Raw genomic sequence first — 24,773 nt, 5'->3', positions numbered from 1 at the left:
TCAGACCACCAAGTATCTACTCAAGTGACTTCTGCCCAACATCCCAATGACAAGATAGAAGAAGTCAGGAATAAATTCTAAGACCTATAAATTTTAGAGATGACACAGAGGGCAGAAAATGAAGAAGAACAATAACATTTACTTAGTCTCATGTACACAATTTATCTTTACATGCAATGTTTCATTTATTCTCACAATAAATATAAAAAGACAGTTACCAGTAAAGTACAGAGCACCAAATTTGAATACAGGTAAAGCTGATCCAAAAGCTCAAGCTCACATTCAAATTAAAACAAAACATAGCTGGGCACAGTGGTGCACCCCTGCATTCCCGGGAATTTGGGGGACTGAGGCAAGGGGATCAAAAGTTCAAGGCCAACCTCAACTACTTAGCTAGACTAACCCAAGATAAAAAATAAAAGGGCTGGGGATGTAGCTCATTGGTAGAGCATCCCTGGTGAAATCCCCAGTACCACAAGATGATGATGATGATAAAAAAACAAAACCAAACCCCCCACTTTACTCCATTACACAAAGCAGCCTCTCCAGATGGAAAAAAAAAATAGTTAACTCACCCGGATTTAGGTTTGCTTCTGCCAACCAGAGTAGAACAATGATTTCCAAACCTGGTCTTATCATGCTTCAGAGCATGATTTTAGTCTAGGGTATGCCCATGTATCCATCTATCTATTCATATACATGTCTCTCTCTCTTTTTAATCTGTAGTTAGGAACCAAGGTGTGAAGAACAAAGAATCATCTGGTAAAAAATATGCAAAAGCTGGGGAATCAGGAAATCAAGGCTCTGCTCTAGGTTCTACCATCTCCTTCTACTCTCCACCCTTCCTGGAATCATTTCTCACTATAAAAATTAAAATAACATCTGCTTCATCAATCCCTCCTACATGGGATACTTGTAAGCACCAAGGATATAGACATTTAGCAAGTGGGAGGAAAAGCAAAAGATGGATTTCGGCAATTCTTTTGTTCTACTTGCTAAATTTTGGTGATCTGCAGATCTAGCTGGATGCAGTGGCACACAGTTGTAATCAGTTATTTGGAAGACTGAGGCACGAGGATTGAAAATTTGAGGACACCTGGGCAACTTTATGAGAACCTGCCTCAAAATTTAAAAAGGGCTGGGGTGAAGCTCAGTGGTAGAAGTCCTCTGGGTTCAATTCCCTGTGCTGAAAAAAATTAAACAAAATAAAAAAGAAATAAAAGGAGCTGGTAGTGTACCCTTGGGTTCAATCTCCAGTACTGCAATAGATAAAATAAAGCAAATAAATTTTTTAAAAAATTTAAAAAGCCTAATATTTATGCAGTATTTTGCCAGTTAGTCATGACCCACTTAATTCCACTAAGGAGAAAAAGTTTCTTTTAATAGAAATCTCTTTATTAAAGGTACTCTGGAGCTACCAAATATACTTTAGCAAAGCATTTTGAGTAGCCTGCATGCAGTTTGCAGCCTGTAAGAAACAGTCCATTACAAAGACTATTTAGTTGGGAAGAGAAAATTGAATTTGTAGCCATGCTTCTGAACCATGTAAACTTTCTGAACCATGTCACTTGCCTCTCTAGTTTTTTCCTAATCTGTAAAATAAGAGGACTAGGTTAGATCAGGGATTCAGAGATGCTGGTTTATAAAGCTATGAAGTGTATTTGTGAAACTCTTGAGATCATAAGCAAAATTCTAATGTATATTTATATGTGTGAACATTTTTATGGAAGGCAGAGGGCTAAATTTTCATCCAATTCATAAAGGGGCTTGTGACTGAAAAGGTTAAGAGCTATTTGCCTACCTAACCTTCTTATTCTATTTACTCCTCAGCCTCCTTCATGACATTTCTTGAAGTAAAGTTTAGATCAATGTGTGTGTGTGTGTGTTTCGAATCTGGGGTCTTAGAGCAAGATAATAACAGTTCTGATCAGTTTTGTCAATGATGAGGTGAAGTTGCGTCTAGTGGGCAGATCTGAATCAAAGCATCCCAAGGGTCTATGATCTATCCCTCAAAAACTGTGTCACTCCAAGCTCAGAGTCACAACAAAGTCCTAAGGCCAAAGTGGCGGCACCTGAATCCTAAGAGACAAAGCCAAGAGGGTCTCTGATTCTGCAGAAACCCCACCTACTTTTACTCTATATTATGTGCCTGTCCCAAAAATCTCTCTCCAAAGGTCTGAAATTCTCCTTTATGGATTCATTGGTTTGGGTTTGGAAAGTCTGAACATCCCGTGCAACCCAACTCCTTTGGGAAGAAGTATGACGTCTTGACTCTAAACTGAAACTTGTAAGTAAACTAGAGGAAAGACAGGGAAAGCACTGGAAAAAGCAAGTGAGAGGGCTTCTGAAGCTTTGCTCCGGGCAGGCATGAACAGTAGACTACACTGGGACCAACCTCAAGGGCACAGGGAGTCCAAAGGGCTGTTTACACGTTTTGCCCTGCACCTCTCCCGGGAAATGCGGACCGAGCCAAGGCTCAAACTCCACCCGAAGGCCAGGGGCGTGGTGAGGGACGCCCCATATTTCCCTACCCTTCGCTCCAATTCAGCACTCTCGGGCTCTGGGATCAGGACCAGCTGCACCCCAGCCTGAGGGGGCGCTCGCTCTCCAGGCCACGGCCCCGCCCAGGGCAAGTGCCACCTTAGTACGGAAAGGGGCAGCCCTGACCCCGTGTGCTCTTTACCAAGACTAGGTCTTCAAGCCCTTTTGCCGCGCAATGTCGCCCTACATTCCTACGTGTGTCGGCCACTGCCAGATGGCGAAACTCCTCTACGTATTCACTTCCAAGTTCTACCATCCCTGCTCCCCCCCTTAGTAAGATGGCGGCGAGCGCACTTCCGGCGTGTGTCCTTTCGTGTGTGTCCGGGCGGCTGCAGCTGGTGCCACTCAGCGCGTTCCGCCCTCTTTGCGCGCACACACACTAGAGCGATGATGGCCGGCAGACTGCACGGCTGGAGCTGGGCGGCTCTTCTCCAGCTCCTTCTTGGCATGAACCTGATGGTGATGCCACTCACCCAGGCCCGGAGTCTGCGCTTCGTTACCTTGGTAATGGGCGACAGTGTCACCAGAGGGTTTGCTAGAGCTAGAAGGGCAAAGGCCTGCTGGGAGGGAGGGGCAGGGCTTGTGATGGGGGTCGAGGACTAGAGAAGAAGATGTGGTTTAGTAGACCACTGGCCTGGGGAGCTCGAGGGGCTGGGTTCAGAACCGATGTGGAGCCCTGGGTCATTCTGGGGGGCAGGGCGTTCTGGTAAGGAGTTCTGTATCAGCAGGTAGGTGGGATGAGTCTTCTCTGAGACAAGGATGTGATTAAAAGGTTAAGAGACTCGCCAATAAAGACGACTTTGGTGATTTTTTCCCCTTCAATTTTACCCACTGAAAGCATTATTCTCACTGTTTTGTTTTTGTTTTTTTCTTCCCACTTGTGCCTTTGGCTTCCCCATGGTCTCCAGTTACATTGCTTAGTCAAGTTAGCATCCTCCTGAACTCTGGTCTTTTGCAGTGGGTAGTGGTGAGGCTTCCCAGAGAGAACACGGGGCAGAGGTGTGCTCTGTGTTCCTATCAAGGAGACCCTTCTGACCTGTAGGCAAATCATTTTGTTTCCTCAGCTTTACCGACATGGAGACCGTTCACCAGTGAAGACATATCCCAAGGACCCCTATCAGGAAGAGGAATGGCCCCAGGGGTTTGGTCAACTAACCAAGGTGGGTCAGAAGCCAGCTCGCCCTCAGGATTAGCTGTAGAATGAATAACCTTTGGCCAGGCATGGTGGTGTCACAGTTCTGTAATCCCAGTTACTTGGGAGGTGAAGGCAAATGATTGCAAATTCAAGGCCAGCTTGGGCAATTTATTGAGACTTGTTTCAAAATTTTAAAATAAATTAAAAAGATCTAGGGATGTGGCTCCATGTTTGAGTGCCCCTAGGTTTAATCCCCAGTACTGGAAATAACAGCAACAAATGAGTGACCTCTGGAGCAGATTACAGAACTTGGGGCCTCCTAAACTGCCAGTTCCCACATGGGTATTGACTGACCAGATTTTTGTTGTTGTTTTTGTGATGCTTGGAGATTGAACCCAGGGTCTCACATGTGCTAAGTACAAAGGATCTCACATGTGCTAAGTACACACTCTACTACTGAGCCACATCCCCAGCCCTGACTGAGTTTCTTCACTTTACATTACTGTATGCCTAGGACAATGCCACGTATAGCTGGCCACTTAATAAATGATTCCTGGGATTAAAATAGCCCATTCCTACTTCTAGCCAGAAGTATACTTACAAAGCAACAGCATCTAAAATCCATAGGGTTTATAAACCATTCCTTCCCTCTGAATCCTTTTAACCCTTGGACTTGCCCACAGGAAGGGATGCTACAGCACTGGGAGCTGGGCCAGGCTCTGCGACAGCGCTACCATGGCTTTCTAAACACCTCTTATCACCGTCAGGAGGTAAGCATGGGAACTTAAGTGACAAGAGGAATGGGATCTATTCTCATTCTCTTCCTTCAGAAAGCTGAGGATTAGGCTGAACACTCTGGCCTTCCTCCTGCATTTTTGGTCATGAGACATCTAAGAACCATCTAGAACATACTCCTGGAGGCTCAGTTGCCCCTGCTTGGTTGGGAAGAGGCAAGACAGATCAAGCACCCAACTCAGACTTAAGGAAGGGCCTGGAAAAGTTGTTTTTGGCTGTGAAGTAACAGGCTTTCCCTCCAAAACATTTATTGAGTACCTTCTGTGCTAGTGTTTTGCATACAGTTGTGCACCACACAGATAGAATGTCTGTTTCCACAAAGCTAAGAGTATACTGGGGGTATCAGATGATAAACCAGGAAGACAAGGTAAAGGGAACAGGGAAGAGTGGCACAGATGCTGCTCCTAAGCTCCTCTCCCCACTTGAGAGATGGTGGTAGCTATAGCTGTTCCTCTGGTTACCACTCTCAGCACAGCTGTCTCAAGAGTCTATACTTGTTATTTGTTCCCTGAGGCCCAGCTTTATCCTGAGCTTGCCTTTCCCCAGCTTCTTCCCCATTTTCACAAACCCTCTCTCTGTTCCTTATTTTCCCCCACCCCAGTCTCTGAGCCAGTTTATAGAGAACGAGACTCAGCAGACACCAGAGTGTCAGAATGAGAGTATTCAGAAAGACCAGGGACAGCCTACTACTGACTAAGCACTTTTGACTAGGAGAAGGGACATTTGCACTAGAGCCATTCCCACAGTCTGAGTTCTTCACACAGTGCTGATAGTCCCAGCTGATATTTGGGGCCTTGAGGGAGGGAAAGGCAAAAGAAGGGGATGATGGTGTATTTATAATTTCTGGGTGGCCATCAAGAACAGGTTCTCTCTTTGGGTTCCCAATGAAGGGCCAGAGTGCCCCTACATGTATACACAGGTGAGACTCATGTTGCCATCTCTGCAGGTGTATGTGCGAAGCACGGACTTTGACCGTACTCTCATGAGTGCTGAGGCCAACCTGGCTGGACTCTTCCCTCCCAATGGGATGCAGCGCTTCAACCCTAACATATCATGGCAGCCTATCCCTGTTCACACTGTGCCCATCACTGAGGACAAGGTAAGACTGGCCAACCCTTCCCTGGAGGGGCAAGGGGGACAACTGTGGCCATGGGATTGCTGGTCTCAGACTTCTCTGCCTCTCTTTCCTTCCTTTGGCCTGCAGCTGCTGAAGTTTCCATTGGGCCCGTGTCCGCGTTATGAGCAGCTGCAGAATGAGACTCGGCAGACACCAGAGTATCAGAATGAGAGTATTCGGAATGCAGTGAGTGGGGGCTGAGCCGGAGGTCATCAGACTGGGCTTTCCCCAGGGCAGGACTGATCCCCTAATTCATTTTTCATAGCAATTTCTGGACATGGTGGCCAATGAGACAGGACTTACAGACCTGACTCTGGAGACTGTCTGGAATGTCTATGACACACTCTTCTGTGAGGTGAGCCCACAGAGGTGCCCAGTGGGATTACTTCTCTCTCCCCCTCAGCAGGCCCAAGTCACCAGGATGGTAGAACACAATGCTTGAATACCGCCATGCCCACTGGGGAGGTCCAGCAAGCTGCTGCCTGTGAAACACGGGAACTTCCCCCACGGGTGAAAAGTCTCAGAGTGGGAAATGTTTGCTAGTGGTCAGCAGTTCCTACTCCTCTCCACCCAGGGCTCTTGTGGTATCAGGCGCCTTTCTGCTGAATCTTGCTCTTTGTGCCTGAGCTTCCTCTCCTGTGCCCTGCAGCCCCAACACGGCCTGCCATTCCAGCCCCTCCACCTCACCTCTGCTCTCCTCCCCTTCCCTCACACACAGGCACCTTCCCTCTGGGGAAGAGAGCTGCCCCCAGAGAAGCTCTGGCCTAGGCCTGGGGAGTTAACCTGCCCCATACAATACACAGCAAACCCATGGGTTACTCCTGCCACCCTGGGCCTCACCCCAAACCATGCAGCGTCTGAGCCAGCTAAAGGACTTCAGCTTCCGCTTCCTCTTCGGGATCCATGAGCAGGCAGAGAAGGCCCGGCTTCAGGGGGGTGAGTGACAAGGACAGCATGTCACTCCCCTCCACATTGAAAATCTGATATGGGGCTGCTCATGAAATGTTCTCTGTTCTTTCAAAACCAGGTTTCCCCCTTGTCTTCCCCTTTAGTCATCCAGCTCTCTCGACACCTAGCCCTGTGACCAGTCAGATTTACATGTTTCTTTTTTGCCATACTTACTAAATTTCACCCATGTCAGAAGACCTTCCCTCCCCTGACTGAATACTTCCCCAGAGAACTTCTAGGGCTATTTTGAGGGAAGACTGAGAATAATACGTGTGCCAGCTTCCATGCTACAGCACCCAAGAGTGTGCCAGCTGTCGAGCCTTTCTGACACCTCAGTAGTTTTCAGAACCTACATATGGCAGTCACCCTGGCATGGAGCCACCATCTTGTGTGTTGTGGAGCAGTCTTAAGTTTACATTTTGTTCCACACTGGAGTAATCAAACTGGGAAGGGCCTCATAGCTCACTGATGAAGGGGCAGCTTTCTTCATCTGTGTTTAAATATAGATACCTTGTTTTATCTTGCTTCCCTCTGTAAATTTGAAAGTTTTTGGAGGGCAGGGAGTGGTTTAGAGTTCTGACATGGGCCTTGTGAACCTGGGTTGGTGATTAGAACCAGGACTAGCAGAGCTTGAGAGGAGCAAATGGGTCTGATCCAATGATAATGATGGCTATAGCCAGTGACACTGAGGACTTTTCTTCTTCAGGAGTCTTGCTGGCTCAGATACGGAAGAACCTGACCCTAATGGCAACTACCTCCCAACTCCCTAAGCTGCTGGTGTACTCTGCGGTAAGATGCTGAACTCCCCAGCGTGCTGACACCAAGCCAGTGGTTGGATTTCATCTCTACTCAGTGCCTGGGGGTGTTGGGGAGCAGTGCTGATGGACAGGCCATCTCTCTTACAGCACGACACTACCCTTGTTGCTCTGCAAATGGCACTGGATGTCTACAATGGTGAACAAGCCCCCTACGCCTCCTGCCACATATTTGAACTCTACCAGGAAGATAATGGGTAAGTCGAGCTACCAGTGTGACCTCTGAAGAGGCACTCAGGTATGGCTGGGGGCAGCCCAAGGACTCATTTACAGGCATGGTGAGTAGTTCCCATCACCTGCTGTCAACCCCCAGGAATTTCTCAGTGGAGATGTACTTTCGGAATGAAAGTAAGAAGGCCCCCTGGCCACTGATCCTGCCTGGCTGCCCTCTACGCTGCCCACTGCAGGACTTCCTTCACCTCACAGAGTCCGTTGTGCCCAAGGACTGGCAGCAGGAATGCCAGCTGGCAAGCAGTACTGCAGACACAGGTGAGCTGCTGCCTGCCTCTGTGCTAGTCACGTCCCAGGTCACATCCACAAATCTTGAGGGAGCTGTCACACTTCCAGCCATCTTACTGCATCTCCTTGGACATTTCCCTCTTCCACCCTGAGAACATTTTACCCCTTCTTCCCACTCCACCTTCAGGGGATGCACTCACTTACATCACTGAGAAATAAGAGCAGCCAGGAGAGAGCGCTTGTTCTCCCACCCTCAGACCTACCGGCTCACAGTTGGCTTTAGCCAGGAAGCAGGGGCAGCTGCTCCACTTTGGATCCCTCGCTTCTGCTCTTCACGAGGACCTCTGATGCCTCAGTGTTCCCTTCTTTCCTGGATATTCGTATCTCAGAGCCTAACAGAGACCCCTGAAGCCCATTCCTCCAGCTCCCCTGATTCATTTGAGGGTAGAATTCATGGAAAAGTTGCCTAGACTCTGGCTTTACTTCCTCACTACTTGTTCTCTCCAAGTGACATCAGATAGTCTCATGTCACCTTCCACTGCACTGAAGCCACCCCTGTCAAGGTGACCAGTACTTAGCTTCTCTCCTCTCAGCAGCATTAACATACTTGATCACTCCTTCCTTAAACACTCCCTTGGGGCCAGAGGTGTACCTCAGTAGTAGAGCACTTTTCCAGCATGTGAGAAGCCCTGGGATGATCCCCAGCACTGCCAAACCCTGCTACCACAAGGTGGGAAAAAGAAAGAACTTTCTTGGTTTCTCCTGGTTTTTCTCCTACTTATAGGCTTCCCTCCCCACTAATAAAACGATGGCCCCCAGCTTTCCCCAGCCCTTTTCTTATTTATCCTGACTCCTGAAATGATCTCAGCCTCGTGGCTCCCATACACCATCTCCATGCTAAGTCCTGTCTTTGTTATGACTTGCAGATGCGTGACATCTTCTCTGGGCTAAACTCATGTCCAGCTGACTTGAGGTTTCTACGTGGACGTCCAGATGCTCTTCCCCTCAAATCTGCTCTTCCTCCAGGCTTCCCCATTTTAGTAAATGCCACATTAGTCACCCTACTGACAGTATAACCCTAGGCAATATTTTTCTCATAACCCACATCCAGCCTACTAGCAGATCCTGTCAGCTTAGTCTTTCAGGTGCATGCTCTTCCCTCCTTAGTCCATGCCATCAGCTCTTGCCTGAACTCTTGAAAAGTCTCTAGCATTCTTTCTGGTTCTATTCATATCTGTGTTGATCTCTCATCACGTCAGAATCTTCCAGTGGCTTCCTATTCCATAGAGAATGAAATCCAAGTTCTCGACAGGACCTCCCGGCCCTCCTTAGCCTGGTCCTCTGCCCCATCTCCTATTTGCCCCTTGTTTACTTTGTCCAGTGAGATTGTTTTGCTTATCTTGGAACATGCCATGTTTATTCCCATATTGAGGCCATCTGTAGTTGCTTCCTGACCCCCACTCTGCTCTTATATCTTTGTCTCACTCATTGTCTGGTCTGACTTCTTCATTGATGCCTTCCCTGACTGACCTTCTTATAGTACTTATCACTAACCTGTTGTTCCTACCATTTGCTTGTTTATTGAATCTTTCCTCCTAAAATGTGAATTTGGCTTGGGGATGTAGCTCAGTGGTAGAGCACTTGCCTCTATATGTGAGCCCTGAGTTTGATCTCCAGCACTGGGAAAATAGAACCCATGTGCTAGATATAAACTCCATGAGGGCTGCCTGCATATCCCCTGTATGTCAGAACAGTACCTGGCATATGGTAGATGCTCAACATTTGTTGGAAGAATGCTAACTTTACCTTTCTCTTCCCCTCCCCCTGCCCAGAGGTGATCGTGGCCTTGGCTGTCTGTGGCTCCATACTCTTCCTTCTCATAGTGCTGCTCCTCACCGTCCTCTTCCGGATGCAGGCCCAGCCTCCTGGCTACCGCCACATTGCAGATGGGGAGGACCATGCCTGACAACCACTCAGCCCCCTTCCCTCTGCCTCCTAGGGGAGGTGGGCTGGGCCCTGTTCCTGACTGTTACTGCTCCTCAGCCTATGGATAGGAGACCCTGGGTTGGGCCTCCTTAATTATACCAGCCCAGACGAGCAAGTGGGGCTCGGCTTGGCCCACGGTACCTATTCACTCGGCATTCACATGCCTGATGTTCACCAAGTACTGTGTTGGACATTGGCTTTCTCCAAACAGGATTTGCCTCTTCCATATTCCCCAAGGACCTGAGATGTAGACAAGCATTCGGGTTTCACTCAGGACCTGGGATAAAAAAAACTGAAGGAGTCGGTGCTTGATCCGCCTTGCTCTTCCACCAAGCCCTGCTCTTTATCTTCCAGCCTGGAGTCTTTGGCAAATGGGTCACCGGACATCATCTTGCCTCTCAGTGCTTATTTAGAGGGAAAAATTGCACAACTCTGGGGGTACACAACATTTGCTACCAAGGACCTGGATCCCCCAACAACCAGCCAACCAAGTTTTCCTTTGTCCAGCTGAAGCTACCATTAGTCTCAATGGTTCAGGCACTTCTGTCACCCCTTGATGACTTCAGCAGGTCTGGAAGGGGGTTTGTATTATAGTGGGGAGGGAGTTGGGGGAGGTGGGAGGGAGCAAATCATATAGAATCATGAAAAATTCCCTCAGCTGGATTGGGCTCTTCAGGGACCTGAGGTAAATGTAGGTGGTGAATTGGATAGCTCGACTAGCACAGAATAAGGCTGAGGTAGCTCCCGGAGAATGAAGTTTTGGATTGTGAATACTGGTTTTGTGCCTTTTTTTCATTTCTGAGACTCCAGTACCCCTTTGACCAGGTCAGTGCCATATCTACTCAGAAGCTCAGTTGGATTTGGTTTTATTGGCCTTGTCAATAGTGAGTACAAACCAAAAAAAAAAACCACGCCCTGATCACTCAGCCACCACCTATCAGAAAGGAGAAAAGTACTTTAGCTTCAGGGTAAGCTTGGCTCCAGGCTAGATATAACAGGACTCTTAGGGCAGCTGGATCACCCTAAGTTTCTGGAGCTGTCAAAAGCAGTAACATTCCAATGTCCCAGTCCCCATCCCACAGTGCCCGTCTTCAATCCTAAGACTTGGATACTTTTGGCCCGGTAACAGGTAGCTGCCTCTTCATAGCACTCATTTCCATTTGTGGCCTCGTAGCTGCTGCTTTGCCCACACTTTCTTCAATGTGTCTCATTTTCATCCCATGGCTTAGCCTCTTCCTGGCTCCAAATGAGAATGTGATAACCTAGAAAGAATAAGAACAGTCTGACTTGTACCTTCCACTATCAGTCTGAGAGCTCGGGGCTGGTCCAAGGAACCTAGGTCTTGGTAAGGAAATGCTAGGAAACTGGACAGCAACCAGGCATGGCCATGACCATGACAATGCATGAGGGAAGAGGGCCCGGGCCAGAGAGACCACTGTATCCCAGTCATCTTCACTGGCTACTGCCCTGAGGTGAATGTGGAAGGACTAAATTGAGCTTAGCTTGCACTGAAACTTGGGGAGTAGTATTGGGCTTAGCCACTCCGAGATACACCTGCTTCTACTCACCCATGGCAGAGGCCAGCGTGTCCCCTATGGGGTTGAACTCGTTGAGCTGCAGAGACAAGAGTATCAACATGAAGAGAGGGTGAAGGTATTGGTAGAGACAGAAGGGCACACAGGACTAATTTCTGCTGAGGTAGGGTGAATTCCTGCTTCCCCGCCCCATCATATGAGTGCCCAAGCCTCACCGAAATGATACCAGAAGATTCTGGGTCATAGAGCTGACACATCATCTTCCCAGAGCTTCCATCAAACACATCAATCGTTCTTAATTCATAGGGGGCACAACTTTTGAAATTAGGATCTGGGTATCGGCCCACAACAATGAGGTTGTACCGAGGATGCCAGGTTGCCTAGGAGATGGAGAGGTTGGCCACAAAATTAAATACAGAACCTCGTTAAGAGGGGCATTAAAAGTATTCTTTGTGGGGCTGGGGGTGTAGCTCAGTGGCAGAGTGCTTGACTAGCACATGTGAGGCCCTGGGTGTCATCCCTAGTACTGCAAAAATAAACAAACATATTCTTTGCCACTAACAAGCCTGTAACATAACTAATGGGAGGTAAGACTTATTTGAAATTACAAGGATGGTTTTCTACTATGTGTGCATCTACCTTTGCAAATTTTTAATTTCTAGGTGGCCTCCCTTGCCTTTAAGACACTTTCATACCTTCAATCTCTTTTGCATGTGTTGAGATAATTTCAACTGATAAATGTGGTTTTCTTTCAGTGCTGGGGATCAAAGTCAGGGCCTCATGAATGCTAGGGAAGTACTGTACTACTAAGCAACACCCCCAGTGCTTGATAAGTGTTTTATTTATCAGCTTGGCCCAGGCATTAACCTAGGAAGTGATCCTATAACAAAGCAAAAAGCCTCTGGTGACCAAAACCAAATAGGATGTAAGTTCTAACATAACCCCATTAATAAACCTCCTCTAGACACACGAATAAGAGTATAAAATTGATAGTGATGCCAAGTAAAGTGGCACCTGTCTGTAATCCCAGTCACTCAGGAGCCTAAGGCAAGAGAAGTTTGAGGCTAGCCTGGGCAATTTAGCAAGACCTGGTCTCAAAATAAATAAAAATGGCTGGGAATGTAGCTGAATGGTAGAGTGACCCTGGGTTCACTCATTCCCAGCACCAAAGTAGGATAGGATAGGGTAGAGTAGAGTTTGGTAGGCTAGGATAGAAAAAATTACTAATGACTAAAAAATGAGAGGAAACTCATTTTCTCCAATTTGCCTTACCTGAAACAAATCTGATATTCACTGGAATGACAGAATTGGATGAATTTTTTTTTTTTTCTTGGTACTAGGAAATTTGAACCAGGGGTGCTTTACCATTGAGTCACATATCCCACTCCTCCTTTTTTTAGTTATTTGTTTTTATATTTTATTTGTATTTTTATGTGGTGCTGAGGATAGACCCCAGTGCCTCACATATGTAAGCAAGTGCTCTACCACTGAGCTACAACCCCAGCCTCCCCAGCCTTTTTTATTTTTTGAGACAGAGTCTTACTAAGTTGCTAAGGGTCTTGCTAAGTTTCTGAGGCTGGCCTTGAACTTGGGATCCTCCTGCCTAAGCCTCTGGAGTTGCAAGGATTACAGTTGCCACCACACTTGGGTCATGGAGGTTTTGAAGGAGGAAAGACATGTTTGTAAGAAGGAGGAATTGGATATGCAGTAGCTTGGAAATAAGTCACTAACAAATCACAGATGAGAAACTGGCCTGGCAGGATACAAGAGAGATGAGGACAAATTATTATTAGCAAGAATACCAACTGCTGGATGATTCTTGATGTTATTTATTACTGGATTTGACATGGGGTACTAAATCATCATTACTAAGTACTCACCAGGTGCTAGGCATGGTGTCAAGTGCTTTAAGTATATTGATTCATCCTCACAACAACCCTATCAGTTAGATACTAGTATTCCCTTTTTACAGATGAGGAAACGGAGATCCAAATTGGGAAAGTAAGGGACTTATTTCTATTATTAGAAGCCACCTAAACCTGCAAGACAAACTAAGAAGGCGAAGGTTAGTTTGTGGATCAGCTGCATACACATGTAACTGCAACAGGACAGAACAGAGGGTCAGGATCATAGAAAACACCCAGTCAGATCAGGATTGGGCTGAAAAGAACTCAGAAAAATAGCTTGTCAGAGATACATGAACAAAATTCAACAAAATGGAATCACAGGAGTGAGAGAGAAGGAGCAGAGAGAACCAAAGGATTAAGAGTCTGCTTTTATCAGAACAAGAAGAGATCTGGGATTGGGCAGACCTTGTCTGCCCCAGTGATCACAGCTGTCTTCCTTCCATCACTCACCTTGATGGGTGTTAGGTGCTGGAAGTGACGGTGAGGGTGTGGGATCAGGTCCAGGGGACAGTCCCACTGGGAGGCAGAGTAAATCCGGATCTCACTCTTCTGATCAGTGGTCAGGAGCCGGGCTCCATCAGGGCTGAAACAAGCTGGCAAAGTAAAAAGCCCCTGAGCTGACAGAACTCAAGCCCCTTGTTATCCCGGCCTTTGAAGGCCTTCTCTTGCAGGGCACCCTGTCTCTCACTCTTCTCTAGATGGGTGGCAGAGAGAGGTGAATTGGCTGTGAACAAAAATATAGAAACTCAGCAGCCAATGGAAAGGGCCAGAGCCAGAAGAGTTTCCAGATATCAGTTTGGTAGATGCTATGAGGGTAAAAGTCTGACCTAGTACCTTCTAAACTTTGAGAAAGAACCCCAGCAGTGGTGGGATAGGCAGGGTCTGCAGGAAAGCTGAGACATGGGCTGCCGTACCTGAGTTGACAGGATGCCTGTGTGGCAGCGAGTAAAGGAAGCTGGCTTTCCCTCTAATCTGGCGCAGGTCCCAGAGTTTCACTGTTTGATCTACGGAAGCTGTGGCCAGTAGCCAGTCACAGCAGGGGTTTAGAGCCAGATGGGTCACTTTCTTTTTGTGCATTCGGAGATTCCAAAGCTGCAGAAGAGAGACTGGTTCAGGTGGGGACACAGAACTGAGTCAGGGGCAAGGGAGGGACAGAGAGGACCTTGGCTACAGAGAACGCACCTCCTTGCCATCTGTGTTCAGCAGGATCACATGCCCCACGTTGTCTCCTGTGACCACCATTTGGCTGTTGGCAGACACATCCAGGCTGCAAAACCAGACGCTAAAGGGAAAGACTGTGCCATCAGACTCTTGGGGCCTGAGACAGGTCCATTTATTCACTGTTACAGCTCCAGTGTCTAACCCACAGTGGCATTCAATAAATAAATTGTTGAATGAATAATTGTCTTGCCATGGATCCCCAGTGAGGAACACTCAGACTTGTCACCATCCAGAATGAACGGGGTACTAGGGTTTAGAAATGTACCCTGTTAACTGCTGGCCCCAGCATCCTGGGCTAGAAAGTCACTGACTTCGTATTCATAGGGCAAGTCCCAAGGCTAGCTTGCCTAAGACTGCCCAGGTTCTAAAGAAGCCTCATTTCCTGTTCTCTTCTCCATCACTTGGTAGAGGGAGATGGTAGATTGGGGCCAAAAGAGATGACAAACCAAACAGGAATTCTCCAGCTTTGTTCCTCATAGCTGATTAGAAATGAACGTCTGCCCCCTTCTGAGCATTTAGGGAAAAAGCACACACAATCCAGAAGCTCTTCTGCAGATGACTTGAGGATGAGGGCTTTCTTTGGGAAGGGTTCTTCATGGATCCTAATTCCCAGCCAGAAGAGCTCCAATTCACATAGTTCTTCTGAAGCCATCAAATCCAAGCCACGTGGCCTTTTTTTTTCTTGATGTTTATTTTTCAGTTTTAGGTCAACACAATTTTATTTGTATGTGGTGCTGAGGACTGAACTCAGTGCCTCATGCATGCTATTCAAACACTCTACCACTGAGCCACAACCCCAGCCCAAACCACATGGTCTTTTGCCACCCTTGCCGACTATCTGTAAGTGGAAGGGCTTCTTGGGAAAGAATAACCTGGAGCCTTGTGTCCAGTCACCTGTCATGATGGCTCATGTACTTCTCACGGTGTGGGGTAGCTCGGGATAACACCTAATGTTATTTAGACTCTACATCCTCACTAATTCCTTAGGGAGCATGCCTTGGGCTGGAAATCAAAGTAACTTACATTTTCTAGTTTCTCCAGCCATTTGCTCTTAGGAGAGGATTGTATCCATTTAAGCTTCCACCAAGGAGCTGGCCAGGTCATTACACTCTAGAGAATGGAGGGCATTAAGTCTTCAGTTCTTAGTTCCTGTTTCACTAAGAGGCTTTCTAGGCCCTGTCAACTTGTCATGTGAGAGTCAAGGTCTAGTGCAATATGGGAATGAATTATAGAAGAGCTGAAGTCAGGCTGGGGATACGACTGATTGGTAGAGTGCTTGCCTAACACATATGAGGCTCTGGGTTCGATCCCCAGCACCACCAAAAATCAAAAAACAAAAATTGCTGAAGCCCTTCCTTCACTAAGAAGGGCTGAGGTTCTGGAACACCTTCCCAAACCAATAACCCACCAGGACCAAGGTCAGAAAATTTAAAGAGTTTGAGGAAGAAAAGGAAGGGAAATAGTGGGAGAAAGTGGTTAACACCTTCCCTTTCTTCCATGTACCAGCTCTGAGTAAAAAAAATGGGACTAAGATGCTCTCGCCAGTTTGTGGGTGTTGTGGCACACAACTATAACCCCAGCTATTTAGGAGACTAACAAGGCAGGAGAATCAAGGCCAGCCTGGAACTTGACAGTGAGACCCTGTTTCAAAATAAAGAGCCAAGGATATAGTAGTAATACTGTACCCCTGGGTTCAATCCCCAGCACAACCCCCCATAATTATATAAGATGCCCTCGACAGAATGACACCTGAAGTTTACAAGCTCTTTCCCTTACTAGTTAAACTACTCACTTGCAGGTATCTGAGCTGGTAAAAACTCGGAGAGTGTTGCCTTTAAAGTCTTGCAGCCTAGTTGTTCCCTCCATTGAGGAGGCAAAAAACTGGTTGGTATTGAGAAGGTTAAACTTCAGCGCAGTGATGCTCCCTCCAGCTCCAATCTATCAGAAGGAAGGAAAAAGTCAGTGAGTGATGATGGACCAGGAAGTGAGGACCCAGGCCTGGGTAAACATACTCCACTCCAACTGAGCCTGGCCAGCTGAGACACCTGGACAGCAGGATGCTCTCCACAGTCTTCTTTGAGACTTTAGTTATATAGTTTTATTTTATACTTTAAATTAATATACGGTAAATATGACTGTTTTTAGTATAGAGTTCTATGAATTTTAACACATAACAGATTTGAACTACTACTACAAAAATCAGGATGCAGAACAGTTCTATATCACCCCAGAAAACGCCCTCATAAAGGAGGTGGGGTGTCACATGCCTATAATCCCAGCTACTCTGGAGGCTGAAGACAGGAGGATTGCAAGTTTGAGGACAACCTGGGCAACACAGCAAGACCTTGTTTTATTTTTTAATACCTTTATTTATTTATTTATTTTAGGTACCGGGAATTGAACTCAGGGTACTTGACCACTGAGCCACATCCCCAGCCCTATTTTGTATTTTATTAGAGACAGGCTCTCATTGAGTTGTTTATCACCTCACCATTACTAAGCCTGGCTCTGAACTTGCGATTCTCCTGACTCAGCCTCCTGAGCCACTGGGATTACAGGCATGCACCACCACACTCAGCTAAGACTCTTTTTAAAAATAAAATAAAAAGGGCTATGGGTATAGCTTAATGGTAGAGCATTTGCCAAGTATGCACGAGGCCCTGGGATCCCCAGAACTATAGAAATAAATAAATGAATAAGTAAAAACATTAATAGCTTTGTCTTATTAAGTGCTCAATTTATAGCAGGCATTGTTTTAAGAACTTTTTATTTCCAAGAGCTCCTTCTCCACTTCTGCCTTATGCTGCTACTATCCAGCAGGATAGGCTGGAACAAGATCTACACAACAAGCACTGAACTAACCCAACACACTAACTGGCACACTTCCCTGCTCTATAGAACATTCTAATCAGTGCCCATGGTCTGCCAAATTCTCACTGCTAGTACCACAATCTTCTGTTCCTACCAGCTCTCAGGCTTCACTATTTCGTGTCCTAGGACACCACAGGATACCACTGTCCCTTGCCCCTGCCTGCATGGATGCTGCTCTCCTTACCCTATTTGGGTGCTGACTCTATTGCTAAGATGCCACTCTGTCACCATCTGAAATGACACCCACCTCCACTTCATGGGTCCCAGCACCAGACACCAGACTACCATTCCTCCCCACTATGTAAGTCTCTCTTGCTGGACCCTACTTAATAACTTTTGGTTTGAAGTGTTCAGGAAGGTAACGAAAGAGGAAGATGAGGAAACGAAAGAAGAGCTATTAGTCCTAAATTATCCATTGACTAGAAAACCAGGAATAATTCCCAAGCTTATGAGACAAACGTAACCTTGATGCTCAAATCTGACAGGGACGTATTATACACACAAAAATCTCTGGCCAAGTGGCTCAGGAGGCTAAGACAGAATTGTGAGTTCAAAGCCATCCTCAGCAAAAGTGAGGTGCTAAGTAACTCAGTGAGACCTTGTCTCTACATAAAATATGGATTGGGATACGGCTCAGTGGTTGAGAGCCTCTGAGTTCAATCCCTGGTACCCAAACAAAAACAAACAAAATCTCTGGCTAATTTTACACCCAAACACAGATGCAAAAATCCTAAGCAAAATATTAGCAAACTCAATACAGTAATATTTGTAAAGGATAAATATATCATGACCAAGTTGGATTTATTCCAAGGTTGGGTTAAATGATTAAAAATTAGTCAAGCATCAAAGGAAACAATCCATAGAGCGAAAAAGTAACTTATGAAAAGGGAGAAAATATTGCCAAGTTATAAATTTTACAAGAGGTTAATATCCATAATATATTTTTAAAATTCCCACGATAACAACAAAACCCCTAAATAACCCAACTAAAACTAGGCAAAGGACTTGAGTAGACATTTTTCCAAACAAGATAAACAAGTAGCCAAAAAGCATATGAAAAATGCTCAGTCAGTACCACTAATCATTAAGCAACTTAGCAATACCCTGTCTCAAAATAAGGGCTGGGGATTTGGCACAGTGATTAAGCACCCCTGGGTTCATTTCCAGAACCAGATAAATAAATAAAATTTCTGAAACCTTTCATTATTCATTTTGCCACCCTCTCCCCTCCCTTACCTTTTGTTTTCTTTTTAAAATTTTTTTGGATGTTGATGGACCTTTAGTTTATTCATTTATTTACATGTGGTGCTGAGCATAGAACCCTCACAAATGTTAGGCAAGCCCTCTACCACTAAGCCACAGCCCCCTCCCATTACCTTTTGATTTCTCTTTGCTCATTATACAAAGAGAAAAATATCAGATAGCTACTCATCCCTTCACCTTCCTACAGACATAAACACTCATTGCATTCCACATGCTGGGGATGCACAAGGCCCTGAGTTCAATTCCCTGCACCATAAAAAACAAACAAACAAACAAACAAAAAAAAAACATCTTTCAAAGATTTTCACCCTACAACCCAGCTATTCTACTCCTAAGTATTTACCCAAAAGGAAAACATGTCTATAACAAGTACTTATACATGGATGGTCATAGCAGCTTTATTTGTAGGCATCAAAAACTGAAAAAGAAATCCAAATGTTCTTCAACAGGTGAATGGATAAATTATAGTATACTGTTATAATGGAACACTACTCAGAAAGAAAAACAAACTACTGATACACATAAAAATGTAATCTCAAATTATTATACCGAGTGAAAGAAGTAAGACCAAAACAAACACATATTACATATTCTATGATTGCATATATATAAAGTTCTAAAAAATACAAATTAATCTATAGGGATAGAAAGCAGAGAAGTAGTTTCCAGGGGACAGAACCAACGGTAGAAAAGGATGGATTATAAATGGGCATTAGGAAACTTCTGGGAATGATAGATATGTCCATTATTTTAATTATGGTGATTGTGTATACATATGTCCAAAACTCATCAAACTGTTGACTTTAAATATGTAGTTTACTATATACACCTCAATAAAAATAATATTAAAATAAGAAAAACTCCAGGCCCAAGTGAATTTGAAGTGAATTCTACAAAAATTAAAAGGAGAACCAATACCAATTCTATCTACACTTTTTTCCAGAAAATAGAAGCAGAGGGAATACTTTCCAACTCCTTTTATGAGGTCAGCATTATCCTGATACCAAAACCAAAGGCATTACAAAAAAACAAAATTACAAGATATTTTTAAATGGTCTTCCCCTGGTACGGTATAATTAAACTAGAATATTTGATGTAAGTAAATCACATCAGATTCTATGATAGAACATTTATGTAATAACAGAAATAGGAGAATAGAAGGGCTGGGGCTGGGGCTCAGTGATAAAGCACTTGCCCATCACGTGTGAGGCACTGGGTTCGATCCTCAGCACCACATAAATAAATAAAATAAAAGTATTGTGTCCGTCTACAACTAATACAATACATTAAAAAAAAGTAATGGGAGAATGAATATGTGTAACACTATATACATGAACAAAGACATGCTGAAAATGGGAGTCTGGGATCATATTTACTTTATTCTTTATACTTTACTCTTACTCTTTGAATTTTTATGTTAAACATAAATTGTATAAGAATAGCCAGGCATGGTGGCACATGCCTATAATCCCAGCAGCTTGGGAAGCTGAGGAAGGAGGATAGAAAGTTCAAATCCAGCCTCAGCAACTTAGCGAAAAACTAATCAATTCAGTAAGAACCTGTCTAAAAAGGGCTGGAGGGCTCAGTGACAGAGCACTTGCCTAGCATGTGTGAGGTACTGGGTTAGAGCCTCAGCACCACATAAAAAAAATAATTAATAAAGGTATTGTGTCCAGCTACAAGTAAAAATATTTTTTAAAATTTATTTTAGGGGCTGGGGTTCTAGTTCAGTGGTAGAGTAGTTGCCTGGCACGTGCGGGGCCCTGGTTCGATCCTCAGCACCATATATAAATCAATGAAATAAAGGTATTAAAAAAAAGTTTAAAAAATTTTTATTTTAAAAAAAAGGGGGTGGCTGGAGATGTGGTAAATGCCCCTGAGTTCAATCCCTGGTACCAAAAAAACAAAAACACAACATAAATTGTGTAAGAATAAAGTAAAGCTGTCTTCATTTTGAAAATGTAATTTATGTTCCCTAACCAAGGGGCCTGAAAAATATGACAAGCACAGCCAAGGTCAGATAACTTAAGTAACAAAATGTGGCATGGCTGATCCCCTAGTAACTGGTCTCAAATCAACTTTCTGCTATTCACATCTGGGATAAAAAATACGTTCTCTAGATCAGTATACCCTTCCTTTACACCAAGCTAGCTGCCCACAAGTCACAAAGTTCAAATGCCCAGGTCAACCTCTGTGATGGCATAAGGCAACTTTAGATACATGCACATAATAGCAAAAGGTGTCATCAGGAGGTAGGGATGTAGCTCCACTGCTAGACTGTATTTAGAATGCACAAGGTATTTGGTTTGTTCCCTAGCACCACAAGAAAAAAAAAATTGTGATGCAAAAAAAAAGCAGCCAGCCTCAGTCTGGCACAAGTTCAAAGTAGCTGTCATTTCCCTTTTAGTTGGGACCCACTTCCCCTATACCTTAGACTGCTTCTTACCATCTTCAGGCTTAACAAATCAAATTTCTCTATTTTCATGTCCTAGATTCTTGGAAAAAAATAAATCTCTTTTTGCCAAGTTCTTAGTTCTGACTTCAATTTAAAGCTCCCTTCCTAGTGGTCACCTGCCTTATTAGAGGGGCAGGCAGGAAACCCAACAAGTTCTATCCTCGACAATTCTCTGGCAGGCTTTCCTTTGGCTTCTGACACTTGATTTCTTTAACAACCATTTCACACCTTGAATCGCAACCCTCCCACGCCTGTCTAATTTGGCCTTTTTGGATGGGCTGTTCCTCAAACCCTTCCATTTATGAGATCTCATACCAGATTTCCCTTCATTTCCTCCAACTCTAAACCAGAGCTGAAGCTGGGGCATGGTGGCACACGCCTATAATCTCAGTGATGGGACGCTGAGGCATGAGGATCATGAGTTCCAAGCCAGCCTCAGCAGATCAGCAGGCCCTAAGCAACTCAGCAAGATCGTCTCAAAATAAAAAAATAAAAAGGGCTGGGAATGTGGCTCAGTATTAAGCAACCTTGGGTTCAATCCCCAGTACCAAAAAGAAAAACACAAGAACAGTTGAAAAGTGGGGAGCTGATGTTCAATCCAGCTCAGATGTGTGCTCAGTTAGTCCCAACATTCAAAAAGTATAGCAACTGATTACACAATTTACTTATTGCCATTGAACTGTACTCCCAGCTACTGGGGAGGCTGCATGCCTGAGCCCAGTAGTTTGAGATCAGCCTGGACAATTATAGTGAGACCCTGTCTCCAAAAACAATTGCTTAAGATGGTAAATTTTGCCAGGCATGGTGGCAAGAAAGACAAGGTCCCTTGCCTTATAGAGTCAACTTTCCAGTGGGTAAATACACACAAAGAAACAGTATTTTCAGACACCAATAAACATTTGAGGGGGAATGTGAAGCAGGAGAATGATCAGGTAGGGTAGGGTCTACGTTCTGAGTAGGAGAGACAGTGAAAGCCTCTTTGAAAAGGTAGATTGAGAAGAGACCTGAAGGATAATAGGGAGTCAATCATAAGAAGCCTTGGGAAAAGCACTCCAATCAAAGTCTCAAGAACAGAAATAGCTGGTGTGGCTAAACACAGAGTGAAAGAAAAGACGGACCTAAGAGATAAGAAGGGACTTAGTGATCATTAAATCTATACCTTTGAATATCTCAAGGGCAGGCATTCAATAAATATTTGAGTTCATTACCATTTATATGTTTAAAAGTGCCCAGTTACTTTTGATCCCAAACATCTGGCTACTTGATGTCAACATTCCTTTCATTCCTTCATCAAATAACTCTTCAGTACTACCATCTGGCACCTGGAACTGCTTACCCCTTTAATGAAGGTGGGTTTTTCCTTTATGCCAAAGTTCCAGAGCATGATATCTCCCCCTTTGGAACCCACAGCCAGGGTGCTGGGATGAGTCGGGTGCCATGCCAAGGATGTAGCCCTTCTGTCAAAGGGAGCAGCCTTTTGGAATATCCGGTAAGAAGCCAGAGAGTGCAAAAAGGACTGCTGAAGACCCTGATATAGAGAAAATAGAATTAAGTTGACTTGAAACCTGTGTAAACTACCAATCTCTTGGCTCCTTCATAGATGAGTCTTAGAGTCAAGTCTTCCCACCAAAGGAAAGCTGCCTGGCCCTGTGCATGAAAATATCTGCGTTGTACATGAACTGCAATGTAGTATATTCCAGCTGAGACCTTTACAATGTAAGACTTTTCTCCCTGGAATGCCTAGAAGGCCAGATGGAAGGGTCAGGGTGATCTGATCACTCTGACAACCTGCTAAACCAACCCATTATCTAGTGTTGGAGTGTCCAATAGTAAAAAAAACATCATGCAAATCCTTGAGCACTTCAGCTAGGAAATGCCTCACCTGCTGTAGTGATGGCCAGGCAGCTTTGCCCAACTTATACTGGTGGAGGGCCCTGACGATGCTGCTGCTTGGTGGCGGGACCTGCAGGCTAGCCAACCCTGCCCAAAGGCAGCCTGAGTCATATCTCCTGCTAGAACCTGCCAAGAAGAACACACACATATTTTCCTCTCTGATCTCAGGGAAGGTTTTTCAGCTGAAATCCTATAAAGAAAGCCTTACTGTTTCATTCAGCGTGGCCAATCTGTCACATCATTTTTCTATAGTCTGTTTAGTCCCATTCAGCACAAGAAAGAAGAGAGGAGTAGAAGCTCACCCCTTCCCCAAACTCCCCCAAACACTAATTTTTAAGTGAAACTAAATATGATTTTGCAGGGTTCCTGAGAGCTGAGCCAAACAAATATATAAGAATAGCTGGGTGTGGCAGCACATGCCTCTAATCACAGCAAGGGGGGGGGGCAGAGGCAGGAAAACAGCAAGTTTAAGGCTAGCCCAGGCAACTCACTTAGTGAGTTCCTGTTCTCAAAATTTTAAAAAAAAAANAAGGGATGAGTAGCTATCTGATATTTTTCTCTTTGTATAATGAGCAAAGAGAAATCAAAAGGTAATGGGAGGGGGCTGTGGCTTAGTGGTAGAGGGCTTGCCTAGCAAATGTGAGCCCCTGCATTCAATCTTTAGTGCCATTAATCAAAAAGAGGAAGAGGAAGAAGAAAAAAGAACATTTTCCACTGTGGGGATGAGTGCTAATCTTAAAATCACATAAAACGCACAATAAAAGGACAGCATAGCAGCAATGACTGTTTAGGAAAAGATTTTTGTTTTTTTGAGGGGTGTTGGAAATGGAACCGAGGGCCTGGTGAGCCGGCAAGCGCTTTACCACTGAGATGCATTTCCAACAAAAAGAAGCATCTTTAAATTCTGTATTACATAATGTTGAGGTGACAAAGTATTAGTTTCAAATTCTATTGGTTCTCCTGGAAACCAGCAGGATCCATACAGTCTGGAATAGCTCTATATTTTAAAAAGGTTACTTGCGGGAGGATGTTAAACTATAAGAAAAAAGCAACTCTGGATCGCCAAGATGTATTGTACCCAAACTCTAGACAACCAATTCTTTATTCTCATGGACAAAACCCACTTGGTCCATCCCCAGCCTTTTGAGCCGCCCCTGCTCCTTATACTGCAGGTTGAAGCCTCTGAGAATGAGCTTTCTAAGGCAGGCAGGAGGGATGGATTGCGGGCTCTCGCAGCTGAAACCAAGGACATACAGCTAAAGCCCTGTCGAAATGCAGCAGAGGGCGAGCCAGGAAGGCTAGGATTATTCCTAGGACCTACAGGAACGTGAAAGCCCACGGCTTCGTCCTGCCACCGGGGGGCGGGGATTAGCTTAAACTCTCCGGCGCTGACAGACGCATCGGCCGGCGAAAAGCACCACCTGCTGCACCGCGACCTGGGGCTGCCTCAGAACCTAGGGGCGCCCGACCCCACGCGGGCCTCCCAAACTGCGGAAACATTAAAGCAGCAGGCATAGGCAGTACCGGAGCCCTTCACCCGGAGCTTCTTGGCCTCGGGCTCCAGCTCCCGGGGACTTCTCTTGCTCCGGAGGCGCGCCGCCACGTTGGGGGTCTTCTGGGCTTCCGGGCGTTTCCTGGGAGCCATCGCGTCCTCCGAGGGAAAGGCTACTATGCCCTACGCAGAGACCATGGAGGGAGGACTGAGAAGCTTCAGGGAGAGACAGGGCGGAAACTGGAAATCCCGCGCAGCCACAGGTAGCCGGGGGAAGCCAGCCTCCCGCCAAATACGCCACAGGCCAGTTCGCGTCGCGCCCCAGCCCCTGTCTCTTATA

General features: G+C 45.4%; 2 protein-coding genes across 5 annotated transcripts; one reads left to right on the top strand and one right to left on the bottom strand.

Annotated features, from left to right (window-relative positions):
• Window positions 1–2,885: 2,885 nt before the first annotated feature.
• Acp2 (acid phosphatase 2, lysosomal) lies at window positions 2,886–10,567 on the top strand. The gene is made up of 11 exons (XM_015477882.2): window positions 2,886–3,045; window positions 3,606–3,701; window positions 4,360–4,446; window positions 5,418–5,570; window positions 5,676–5,774; window positions 5,854–5,943; window positions 6,392–6,524; window positions 7,243–7,325; window positions 7,442–7,548; window positions 7,665–7,840; window positions 9,643–10,567. The coding sequence occupies exons 1-11, from the start codon at window positions 2,929–2,931 to the stop codon at window positions 9,774–9,776; spliced, it is 1,275 nt and encodes a 424-aa protein (XP_015333368.1). The 5' UTR covers window positions 2,886–2,928; the 3' UTR covers window positions 9,777–10,567.
• A 98-nt stretch (window positions 10,568–10,665) lies between these two features.
• Window positions 10,666–24,765, bottom strand: Ddb2 (damage specific DNA binding protein 2). Of its 4 annotated transcripts, XM_015477879.2 has the most exons (10): window positions 24,466–24,762; window positions 22,931–23,067; window positions 22,385–22,576; window positions 16,252–16,397; window positions 14,421–14,520; window positions 14,153–14,330; window positions 13,689–13,831; window positions 11,547–11,711; window positions 11,365–11,410; window positions 10,666–11,058 (listed from the first exon to the last, which is right to left on the bottom strand). In XM_015477879.2, the coding sequence occupies exons 1-10, from the start codon at window positions 24,584–24,586 to the stop codon at window positions 10,994–10,996; spliced, it is 1,293 nt and encodes a 430-aa protein (XP_015333365.1). In that variant the 5' UTR covers window positions 24,587–24,762; the 3' UTR covers window positions 10,666–10,993. The 4 variants fall into 4 exon arrangements, 3 of the variants coding, with proteins under 3 accessions (XP_015333365.1, XP_048644681.1, XP_015333367.1); XM_048788724.1 differs by lacking the exon at window positions 11,547–11,711 and having other exon boundaries at window positions 24,466–24,765; XR_007342425.1 differs by lacking the exons at window positions 10,666–11,058; window positions 11,365–11,410 and adding an exon at window positions 13,212–13,382 and having other exon boundaries at window positions 11,577–11,711; window positions 24,466–24,764.
• Window positions 24,766–24,773: the final 8 nt, after the last annotated feature.

This window comes from Marmota marmota, unplaced genomic scaffold (assembly GCF_001458135.2).
Source record: "Marmota marmota marmota unplaced genomic scaffold, marMar, whole genome shotgun sequence".
Classification (NCBI taxonomy): domain Eukaryota; kingdom Metazoa; phylum Chordata; class Mammalia; order Rodentia; family Sciuridae; genus Marmota; species Marmota marmota.
This window is presented reverse-complemented; position numbering and strand designations above follow the sequence as displayed.

Excerpts from the sequence above, each read along its gene's own strand:
- Ddb2 (XM_015477879.2), bottom strand. The coding sequence starts at position 24,586 with ATGGCTCCCAGGAAACGCCCGGAAGCCCAGAAGACCCCCAACGTGGCG. Across the intron at positions 23,068-24,465 it reads GCTCCGGGTGAAGGGCTCCG|GTTCTAGCAGGAGATATGAC; the intron begins GTACTGCCTATG and ends TCTTCTTGGCAG. Across the intron at positions 11,059-11,364 it reads CACGCTGGCCTCTGCCATGG|GTTATCACATTCTCATTTGG; the intron begins GTGAGTAGAAGC and ends TATTCTTTCTAG.
- Acp2 (XM_015477882.2), top strand. The coding sequence starts at position 2,929 with ATGATGGCCGGCAGACTGCACGGCTGGAGCTGGGCGGCTCTTCTCCAG. Across the intron at positions 5,571-5,675 it reads TGCCCATCACTGAGGACAAG|CTGCTGAAGTTTCCATTGGG; the intron begins GTAAGACTGGCC and ends TTTGGCCTGCAG. Across the intron at positions 7,549-7,664 it reads CTCTACCAGGAAGATAATGG|GAATTTCTCAGTGGAGATGT; the intron begins GTAAGTCGAGCT and ends GTCAACCCCCAG.